This window comes from Echinops telfairi, unplaced genomic scaffold (genome assembly GCF_000313985.2).
Source record: "Echinops telfairi isolate 266 unplaced genomic scaffold, ASM31398v2 ScPeMD7_7356;HRSCAF=8355, whole genome shotgun sequence".
NCBI lineage: Eukaryota > Metazoa > Chordata > Mammalia > Afrosoricida > Tenrecidae > Echinops > Echinops telfairi.
This window is the reverse complement of record NW_022111256.1, coordinates 32,721-44,394: the sequence shown is the minus strand read 5'-3', so window position 1 is coordinate 44,394 and position 11,674 is coordinate 32,721. Positions and strand designations below refer to the sequence as shown.

The 11,674-nt window shown below is 47.2% G+C and overlaps 1 protein-coding gene across 1 annotated transcript; it reads right to left on the bottom strand.

Moving 5' to 3' along the window:
- Positions 1-1,226: 1,226 nt before the first annotated feature.
- On the bottom strand, positions 1,227-11,231 carry FOXJ2 (forkhead box J2; the record flags this gene model as incomplete). The annotated part of the gene is made up of 9 exons (XM_013006030.2): positions 1,227-3,889; positions 4,991-5,074; positions 5,667-5,876; positions 7,182-7,283; positions 8,233-8,622; positions 9,493-9,691; positions 10,151-10,291; positions 10,467-10,535; positions 11,157-11,231. Coding segments are annotated over 9 exons (1,359 nt in total), but the record flags the coding sequence as incomplete, so codon positions are not given.
- Between the last annotated feature and the right edge of the window lie 443 nt (positions 11,232-11,674).

Genomic DNA, 11,674 nt, shown 5'->3' with positions numbered 1-11,674 from the left:
TTAGACACATCCTAAGGAGCCCTGGTGGCTTGGTGGTTATGAACTGGGCTGCAATCCACTTGGTTGGCAGTTTGAAACCAACAGCAGCTCCAGGGGAGAAAGACTGGGCTTTGTACTACTGAGAAACCTCCTTTTGAGGTTCTATGTTTATGTTGAAGATAAGTGATTTACATAAGCTCACCGTTTTGAAGATAAGCTTCTCTTTTGCAGGTTTGACTTCCCTGGTGACCAATAGTGTCTAGATGAGGAGTCCTCAAACTACAGCCCGCGGCCTGCCAGGTGTTTTTGCCTGTTTGTTTTTTTACTTCAAAATAAGATACGTGCAGTGTGCATAAGAATTTGTTCATAGTTTTTCTTTAAACTATAGTGCAGCCCTCTAACGGATCTGAGGGACCGTGAACTGGGCCCCTGTCTAAAAAGTTTGAGGACCCCTGATTCAGGAACTAGGTCATTCCAGGGGGTCTAGGCTGCAAAAAGAGGTAGGCTACCCAAATTCACTGGATGGTGATGACATGGCCACAATCTTAAACTCCTGGGATGTGGTTAGTTCTAAAATAGACGGCGGGCCAATGCTGCAGAACGTCCCGCTGCTGCAGGCCACCTTCTTTGGGTACCGTGCAGTGTGTCGTGGGCCCCAATGGACTGGCTTTTCTTTCTGCTTGCCTTGTGGGCCGGTTGGATACCTCCAGTCCAAGGGCAAGTCTGTTCTTGAAGAACTCCTTCAGAAAAATGGGTGGAATGAAACCACAGCTAAAAGCATGTGTGTTCAAATTAAACCTGAAAAATGAACAACAGCTGCTTAGATAATTTATTTTAGAATCATACGTGTCTGCGTGAGAATAACCTAATTACGGATTCCTGTTTAGTTCTTTTGTAATTGCAGAGTTATATTTTTGCTGCTGTCATGTTAAAATAATTTCTAATTGTCATCCTCAAGTAAGAATTGTGTATTTTAATTGCTAATCCAAGAGTAAAGACCACTTTTTAAATGTGTACAGTGTCTTATTTTTTTCTGTGTAAAAGCATAAGTGTTGAAGTAAACACATTGCCTGTATTGGAAGTGAGGTGATTATGAGCTAACTGGTTTGGTCAGACATCATACACAGATTTTGAAATCCTATACAATATACTTGTGAAATTCTCTTGTCTAACCTAAATTTACATTCCATGGTAATAACATGGTACATGTATTCTTATTAAAAGTAAATGAAACACAAACACACAAAAAAATCATAAGCTTTTTTTTTTTTATTAAGAAAGCATGCAAAAAAACAACAACTTGTGAGACCATACACCCCCTTCCCAGCCTGCACCAATGCAAAGCATTATGGGTGGTATGAAGAACTCACCAAACCAGAAACATGAGGGTTGAGGAAGACAGGGAGGGTGGATCTACACCACAGGACTGCTCCTTCTTTCCCTCTCCTACACTTTCTCCCTTGTTTCCTCCTGAAGGCAGTGAGCTCCTGCAATTTTGTACACATCACCCAATACAACAACAATGACTATACTTCAAGCCCAGCAACGCCGGACCAACAAGAAAAAGTAGTATTCTTCCCACTTGGGCGGGGGGGCTGAAGCCCAAGAAGAGCCAGGTTTGTCCTACGCCATTGAGCAAGGCTGTGCTTAGCAGAGGGGAACAGGAATCCCAAGAGGCCTGATGACCCATCTCCAGATCCAGCCCCAAACTTCAATTAATTCTGGCTGCCCACCAGGCTTCTCAATGATACTAGTTTTCAGAAGACACTGGTGCATGATAAACAAAGGATATCGCATGTATCATTTAGTCTACCTAGCCAATGTTGAATGGATCTGAGCAGGAGAGAAGTTTAGAAACGAGGAGTGATAATCTGTAAAGAGGGAAGTCTTGAGAAGAAATGACTGAAGTTATGTGTAGGAGGAATAAGGAAGAGATGCCTACAATAGAAACATGTACAAAGGCATTTTGCCACCCTCTAAGAGAAATCCTCCTTTCCCCACTGGGAAATGTTATGTCCGACTTCAGTTGTACTAACTGCCCTCAAGGTAATAGGGGATTCAAGTCATCCACCCCATTGCTTTCCGGCAAAGGCTTCAAAGAAATAAAGTGCTCTTTAGCTAGCTGTCCCTTGTTGCCCTGACTTCAAAGCCACTGGACTTCTTCAACAAACTCTCACATATAATCCTTCCAAAGAAAGTAAAGTGGTGGATGAAGGGAGAAAAGAAAACAGAAAGCCAAATTTCCTAGAAACCAGGGGAAAATAAAAGAATAGGAACGAAAAGCCCCAAGGAGAAATCACGGAGTGCCTTGTCCATTCCACCCTTTCTGTCCCGCAGCTCCTAAAAAGTGAAAATGGCATGAAATGCAAACAGAAGTGAAATTGTTCCTCTTCCTCTAATATCCAATGTTAAAGATACATTGAGTACGTTGTAGCAATACATCATGGCCACTTCCTATTCAAGGAAATAAGTTACCCCCCATTTTTTTCTGGGAGTCCCCTTGACCTTCATGGAACTCTTGCCTCGATACTATTTGCACCCCTTTGCCTCTTGCCTTTACCCCCCAAAGCCTAATTACAAAAGCTTGCATTCAAATCAACTGGATTCCTAGACAAGCATTGCCTAGATAGTTAAATAACTGAAATGCCCCTCACTCATCTCTCTGCCAGCTCCCTTCTCCTTCTCTCCTCTGTCTACCACTAACACCCTGGGGTTTAATTCAGCTATGAGAGGCGAGAAAGACATTCCCATTGTGTCTAAGGATCTGATGACACTCAAGAGTGACAAAAGATTACTTTGTCTTTCTGGAGAACCCTAGGAAATAAAGAAAGAAAAACAGATGTGTAGGCTATTCCAAACAACTAAGGAAAGAAAATAAAACAATTGCTGGATGGGAAAGAGGGGTGGAAGAACGACCATTTGTAAATGCCACAATGAGAGCCACAGTTCGGGGTAAGAGAAAACGGCTCTTAAAAACCCCAAAATGGCTAAGGTGAAATTGTCTCCAGGATGGTACACCTTTCTACCTGTGCTGATGCTGTCCTCATGCCCTCTGCCAGATAAACAGAGTTCTGGCGAACACCAACCCTATCCACCCCACTTCAGATGGACTCACATTCCACCCACCAAGCCGCGATGCTCTACAGGGGGACCAGCCGAGGCCTCTCATTCCACTCTCCTCTACGACGTTTAGTGGGGAATGAGGATTGTCAGAAGTCAGGGTCGAAGGTACAAAGGGACAAGGGAGAGGCCAGAGGGCAGAATTAGCACCATTGAATAAAACCGGCAAATTCATGACTGCTAAGCAGTGTTTTAGACCCTGTCTACTTGAAAATGTGGCCTCTCCAGTCCTGGATCGAAACTGATATGAATAGGAAACAATTTAGGGCCAGAAGGTGGGATCAGAATTGAAGTTTTCAAAGACAAAGACAAATCAGAACTTATAATGGCCACATTTTCCAGCCTGGTAATTTTAAAATTAGCAAGGAGTGGATACGGTCCAAGGTGTAGGGATAGGAAACTGGGGACAGCACACAGCCAATAATAATAATAACAACAATAATATAATAAGAATAATAATGGAAGAATTCGGAAAGAACAGGAAGGAAGAGAGAAGAACGAGGCAGAAAAGAGGGGTTTCTTCGGCAGCATCTTGCAGGTGGCTTCTCTGACAGAGAAAGAAAAAGAGCGAGCGAGCAACCGAGAGAGAGAATACATATCTCGATACAGGCCAGGGGAAGGGATGGGCTGGGGCTGCTGCTTCCCCGCCAGGCTTCACCACCCTGATCCGGCCCGGGCCGATGTCCACACGCTGTGAAGCACTAAGTGATCAAGTCCCAGTCGAAGTCATCCGGGATCTCCTCACTGGCGCTGGGAGGTGGGCCTGGTGGCCGAGGGACCATGTGGTGTGCTGTTAGGAAGAGAGAGAGCGAGAGCGAGAGAGAGTTGAAAAGGAGCATGGCTGGGAAGCTAGCCTATCAACCCCGAGAGACTGTGCTCGGGTCTAAATGAGAAGGTGAACAGGGCTTGCAGAGTTAGGGTCCTTACCAGCCCAGAGTCACCTTTGTGGCAGGCTTTCATTCCCGTGAGTTCTCGGGGCGTCAGTGGTCACATGGCAATCAAATAGTATACAGCCACAGGGACATTTATGAAGACTATGTCAAATTTTAAAAGCTATATGTAGGAAGACTCCGTAATTATGAGAGGAAACATACAGAAGCCCAGCCGAATGAAAAAGGACCTAATCCATGTTTTCATTTATAGTACATGAACATTGAATACACAGACAAGGAGCCGGCTATTTCCCCCCAAAATGGAAAATGCTTCGAGTTAGGTAAACTTATAAGCAAACAAACAATTCGGACTCCCAGCAACCTATAGAACAGAGTAGACCTGCTCCCCCGGGTACGCGAGGCTGTAATCTTTATGGAAGCCATTGTCACACCTTTCCCCTCAGTGGCTGGTTGGCTTGAACTGCCGACCCCTTGGTTAGCAGCCAAGTGCTTTAACAACTACTCCAATGTGACATTTCTAAAAAGAACTTCAATGTAAAGGATCTTCTCATGTTGGACTGACAATCCGTGGCCACTTGGGTGCCCCACTTCGCCTAAAAGAGAGAGCTGCTCCCCAGGCTCCTGATACTGGCTGCCAAGTGCATAGACACTGGCCCCGGGCAAGAAGGTCTGGGTAACACATTCATTTTCTTTCCCTCGGTTCATCCTCTTCTATGTTCCAAGCTAGGCAGAAATGTTCTCCATTATTTTTCTTTTCCTTATAGTTATGCTTTTATTCCTTTCCGTATCACAGAGATAAGTTCATATTTTCATGGAAATCTGCCTCTTTTACTTCGCTGGCATCCGCCTCCCTAGCACGTGGCTCCCAGCCGGCTTTGGGAATCATGGAGGCCCGCCCACTCCTGGCAGATGCAGGCACGGGGCCATCGGAAAGTGAAACAACTTGTCTGGGAAGAGGGTGCTGAGGCTGGTGGTGAAGCAAGCTTCCTGGCTCTTACCTGGGCGATTGTACGCTGCTGGCTCCTGGGTGGGGATCGGGTACATTGGGGATGGGCCAGGGTAGAGGTGCCCATAGGAGTTCACTGCGGAAGCAAGAGAAGAGTTACTTGAGTGAGTCCCAACAGAGAGGGGGGGGCGGGGGGGGGGGGGAATGCACTCTTCTATCCCTTAATATCCCTCCGTTGGCCTGGAGGCGTTCTGCAAAGGCTCTCAGCCCTTATGACTTAGGGTAGGAAGTGGCTGGATACTAGAATTGCAAAATGACAAAGCAGACCGATGACAGAGACAGGAACAGGATCTTTGAGTGCCTCTCATGCCACCGGTTAGAAGACCATATAAATGCAGGGAATCACCACCCCGCCTGATCCCATCCAGGTGGGGCTACTTAGACACAAATCCCAAACAGGGGATTTTTCCCTAACAAAGCACTCTGTTTCTTAAATAATTTTGATCTTCCAAATCCAGTTCTGAAAGGAATGTTATGGTCTATTTCTTTTGTGCATTTTCCCCTGATATTACAGATATTCAGCCAATGTGGCTGAACAAACTATCCCCACCACTCAGTGTGGGCCACTGCCCATGAAATGATTTCTCTTGATTCTCTTTGGCCGGCTCCTCCCTGCCTCCCATCTCATCACAGTGTCTAGCTCCTTGATGACTTGCTTTGTGCAATACCTTGGTTCATGGTTGATTCCTGTTTGCCACTGGTGAGGGCACAGGAGTCAGCAATTCGGGCAGAGGCTGGGAGCCGGTGGGAGCCACCTTGGGGGGGTACGTGACCAGTCTGGGTAAGGAAGTGGTTGAGGGAGTCGCAGAGATTGGCAATATGATGCTGGTCCAGGCTCCAGTTCTTCTGCTCCGCCTGTCGCAGGCTCTCCATCAGTTCTACAACAGGAGGACAATCAGTCAACACTGGCCTTGTTGAGGCCCCCAGATCCCTAGCAGATATCTCCCAAAAGCAGCTTAAACCAACACCACTAGCAATATAGATTCGCAATAATCATTTACATGTTTTAGAGCTCTTTAGAGTGTTGCCAAACTCTCCTTCTATTTGTTCCTTACTAAATGCTTATTGCTTATTTCCATCTCCTTGATGAATAAACTCCACTTTAAAGAAAAGGAATGAATCAGGCATCGTCACACTGGTCAATAAGGAGGAGAAAATAATGTCCTGACATTGAAATCCAGGGGCAGTGGTTTCAATTCCGTGGTAGAATTCTCACTTCCCAGGAAAGTGAGGGCCGATGCCCAGGGAGTATCCCTCAAGCACTGCAACCTCTGGCAGTCACTGGAAACGTGTATGCATGTGGCTGCCGAAGTGATTTCAGCAGGGTTTTCAGACTAACACAGATTAGGAAGAGAGCCCTGGTGAGCTACTTCCCCCAAACCAGTCAACGAAAACCCCGTGGACCACAACAGTCCCATCCTGTTGTACAGGCATGTGGGAGTGAGATACATTCATGTGGGGTAGACCTACTCCTGGTTAGGGATGGGGTCAATTTTGTCAATCAAGTCACAGCCTGATGACTCCTGCATGGTAGAAGAGGGTGAGACACTGGGGACAGCTCGCTCTCTCCCTTCATCTTCCGGCTGGATGACCTCCCTGAGGGCTGCCCATGCCCTTCCAGGTTTCCCTCAACCTGTCCTCTGAATCACTGCTTGTGGCTGCGTGAGTCTGAAGAGGGACTCAGAGACTCGTATTGGGCTTATGGACTTGAGTTGGGCTCGGCGGGGATGTTTTCTCGATATATAATGACTTCTTTTGGATATGAAGCTCTTTCTTACCCATATAGGAGTGTCACTGGAATTGTTTCTCCCATCAGCCCGGCCTACCATTGTGCTAACACAATGAGGTGGCCATGAGTTGGAGGCTGGCTCTACGGCCGCTAACACCGTCCCCCACCCCAAGGGTTTCTAAATTCTGGAGAGCATCCCCTCTCTCTCTCAAAGATCACCACGACAAGGATAAAGCATGGCTGGATTTTAAGTTAAGGCCAAAGTAATGTATAAAGAACATGAATAAAAATTTTTAAAAAGAGCATGAACATTGTCCATCTTATATAATCTGAAGGGGAGACCATGAAACCCTTGCTCTCCAAGCTTCACGTAGCCATGCCCTCCTGTTTCTGGCTTCTGTGGGTTTTTCATGCACCCCTCCTTCCCTCCATTCATCGTCCTCAGAACACTGACCTGAGAACTGTGACTGCTCGATGCTGGACCAATTGAGCCGATTCACCATCTTGAAGCTTTCTTTTAAGGAGTCGATATTGGAGCACCAGTCGGAAGGAAATGCTGGAGGAGAAGATAATAAGATAAAGTGTAAGCTGAGTATATGCAATATCCTTGCATCCTTTGTACAACTCTCTAATATCTTCAAACCACTGAATTGCTATGGTACATGAATTAAGAGTCAAGAAAACTGTTAAGGAAAAAAAATATTCTTGCATCTACACAGGTTATCCATTGCATGATGAAAATCATTGTAGGTTCTCCCTTCCTGGGTGGTCTAAATGGTTAATGTGCTTGGCTGCTAACCCGAAAAGTTGGAGGTTTGAGGCACCTCCAAAGAAGGGTCTGGTGATCTACTCCCCCAAAATCAGCTAGTGAAAACCCTTTAGAGATGTTCTCAGTAAGAGCACACAATGTATAAATTATTTAAAAAGGAAAACAGAAACCCCTGTGAAGCACTCTGATGCATACGGGGTCACCAGGAATCAGGATTTACTTGACAACAACTGAGAGAGACTTAGGTAGATGAAGCTACCTATGGTGGGCACAAATGGCTAAGTGCTCAACCACCAACTAAAAGGTTGGCAGTTCGAACCCACCTAGAGACTCCTTGGAAGCCAAGCCTAGCAACCTGCTTCTTAAATGTTCCAGCCTTGAAAACCTGGTAGAACAGAGCTGCACTACACACGGGGGAGGGGGGAGGGTGTAGGGAACTGGAATCACAATGGCAACTAACAAAATGTGTTAGGTACAGTTCAGCCTAGAGACAGGAGAATAGATACACATAAATTGTTTTTTAAAATCCCAATTTGGCCAGGGAGTCTATAAAATAGAGCTAGCTCTACATAGCAACTTTCTTCCTCTCCCGTAAGCTCTGACAGGCGGGCGAAGCTAAAACAGACCCTTATATTCCAGGACACCCATAGCTGCATGTCCACTCCTAGATTCCTACCCTAGTGCTCCTCCCTGCCGGAGCCAGAGAGCCATCTCATTGTGCCCCCACCCCACTCACCAAAGCCAGCACTGTTGATGGGAGCCTGGCCTTGAGCCTGTTGCTGCGGTGGGGGTGGCTGCTGGGCAGGGTGGGAGTGGGGGTGGTGCTGATGAGGGTGGTAGCCTCCATGTTGCAGTGGGGGTGGGTGCATGCCCATTACGGAGGGAGGCCCATAGCCTTCAGCCACAGCTTGCTTCCCCCCTGGTGGGGTACAACCATCTGGGCTTGGGGTGTGCAGTGGGGGAGCACCCCCCACACTCGCAGGGCCCTGGGCTGGCGGCGGCGGCTGCAGCTGTGACTGCTGGGGCGACGGCTGGGGCGGTGGCTGCTGCTGCTGCTGGGGCGGCGGCGGCTGGTACATGTAGTAGTTGTTGGAAGGCGTCATGTCCCCCAGCAGAGTCGAAAAGCCTGGAGGGTGAAGAGGAAGCAGACACGTGACTGGGGGCAAAACATTTTTCGCTGGAATGGATTTTCCCCGCGTTGAGATGGGAGGCCTCCGACAGACCCCGCGGAGGGACAAAGGTCAAGTTGTATGATCCATGGAAAAATAAAGGAATAGAAACCAACGATAATGGTCATTAGAGAAAGGTGGCTGTAGATACGATAGTAACCGATAGCAAAGCCACACAATTAATTGTGTTAGGCATAATACCGGCAAGGTGGGTAGCGGAAAGCCTTTATCGTTTACGGATGCACACTGAAATAGCGTTTGTGGGTGGAACGACATGCCGTCTGAGAACAGCTTTTAAGTATTTCGAGTTTTAAAATGTTGATGAGTAAAGGAACAAATTAAACAAACTATTGGTAACTGTTAAAATTAAGTGATGGGCACACGGGGGTGGGGGTGGGGTGTTATTATACTACTTCCTCTCTTTTTGCAGCTCTTTTAAATTTTTCAGAAGAAATCGTAACATAACATGCACCAAAAAGGAAACGTTTTCAAACACCGAAAGGGAGGGGTTCTTGGGGAGGGAATACTCTGCTGTCCCCTAGTGGCCATCTTTATAAATTGCTTGCTTGCAGTCAGAAAGGTCTCTGCCCTTAGTTCCGGAAGGGGGATTCCTCTAACTGACTTCCTGAAGCTCATAACCCAGAGACAGGCTCCTGAAACAGCTGCTCTCCGGAACTCGGCCAGGAGAGCTCAGGGACTTGTTTCTCTGAGCAGAAACCAACCCCTCCTTGCACCAAAATTAAGAAAGCAGGTAGAGAAAAGGCAGTCGGCCCTCCCCATCCCACCCCCCAAGGCAAGGACATCCCTGCTCCCAACTGCAGACTCACCGTGCTGTGAGGAGGAAGACGACTTTTCCAGCATGGATTTGTAGAGGTTGCGGAAGGACCAGCTTAAGTCCTGAAAATTGATCTCGGAGTAGGAGAATTTGAAGTCGTTGTTGGTGTTGTAGAGGGGAGGAGGGCCTTCGGCACTCTCCCGGCCAGGAGCCCCGGCTGCCACTGCTCCACCATCCACAGATCCTGTGCCCTACAAAGAGGCAAGAAGAACCCGATGCAGGCGCTTACTGGGGACCAGTACAAGCCCACGATGGCGATGGCCGTCAGGCTCCCCAGCCTGCCCGGCTTCACCATTCCCCCTTGGACTTCAAAGGCCCTGCATGATTTCCTCTTTAGCGATCCTGATCTCTCGACTCCCTCCTTCTCTCCTCCCTCTCCATTTCTTCGACATTCATGTCCGTCTTACACTTTTTAGCTCCCATTCTTTTTTTTACTACTTTTCCCCCTTCTTCTTTTTGATCGTTCTCAAAGTTCTGTTATGCCTCTCTCCACGTGCATGCCCTGTTTCTCTTTCAATTTCCACTTCTTTCTTAACGTAACCTGCCTGCTGTATCGCCCATAATCAACAAACAATTTTGAACAGGGAGATGCACGCATCTATTCAAGCATCCACCCAAGCGCCCATCTTTAGGCCACCTCTGCTTCCTACCTGGCTGTAGCTGGCGAGGGATGCAGGACTCTGAAGGGACATCTGGGGATTGCCCTCCGGAGGCAATGAGGCTTCGCCACTCCCAGGCATGCCTCCCCGTGGGCTTTTGTTTGCCTCCTGCTCAGGTGAGTCTTGGGAGAGCTGAAGGTTGTGAAGAAAAAGAAATCTATCAACAGAGATGCCGAATCCTCCCAGTAGCCATGGTTGCATTCTGTCTTTACTCAAAATAGAAGAAAGGATTGAAAATGCAGGAAAGGAGGTAGGGGGAACAACTGGTTCAGAAACGGCACCTCCCCCGGAAGTGGGAACAACTTACATCATCATCTGGAGGATGCCTTCTCTTTCGGGAAATGTCAGGGCAGGTGTCAATTGTCCAATAGGAGCCCTGGAGAGAGAACCCAATCCACAGAGAACAAAATCACTGTATGTGGAAGTACCGAGCTTGTGGAGAGTAGACATTTTTGATTACCACATAAAATAAGTCTTAATAAGAAAGTTAATGTCTCCAAAGCTCCTAGAAATGCACAGGCAGCCCTGCGGTCCATCCAACACAGGCCTCAACCGTCCCAGCTCAAAGAGCTGGAAAAGTCCCGGCATGACCCTTCTCTTCCTTCGTGACTTGAGGAATGACCCCCTGGGACTTGGACTTTAGCATCCGCAACTGTCAAATGAAGACAATGATCCTGCTCGTCACCCTTCTGACAGTTTTGAAGTAAAAATCATGGGGAGTTTAGAGATAACCATTTCCCCAAAGGTTACTACATGGAGGAGAGGGGGGCAGTACGAGTCAACTTTAACATAACTATGCCTATTAAACAAATAAAACAAAACAATTTCACAAGAGTTTTTGGTCACTTATATGTAGTACGTGGTCACAGTTTGTCAACCAAGTTCTTCCTTTAAGATAAAATAGAGCTGCTTCTCTCATTAACAGGATTTCCTCTTCTGGGTAGGTAATTAAAACCACCACTGGCCATTCAACTTCCCTCCCTTTCCTGCTTCTCACCTTCCCAGGGTCATCTCGAGGTCTGGGCACCTTCCGGAAACACTTGTTGAGAGACAGGTTGTGCCGAATTGAATTCTGGAGAAGCAGAGAAGCACGTTAGATCTGAGCATTATGCAAAGTACAAAAATTCCCAATGGAACACCAAACAAACTTACTGTCACCCAGTGGATACCAACTCACAGCGACCCTGTAAGGACAGGGTAGAACTGCCCCTTGGAATTTCCCAGGCAGTAGCTCTACTCTTAACATGAGCAGAAAGCCCATCATTTTCCCTCAGGGCAGTGAGTGGTTTCAAACTGCTGAAGTTTGTAGCTACCCGCTCAACGTGCAACCACTGCGCCACCAGGGCTCGTCAGTGGAACGAAGGGGTCTAAAATGCACAACGCGCTAACGACAACCAGTATGAGAAAGGCGAAAATGTTCTGAAATTGACTGTGGTCCGACTGAACCATTACATTGTATGATATGTGAATTATATGCCAAGAAAACTTTTAAAATCACACTACACTCTAAAGCAG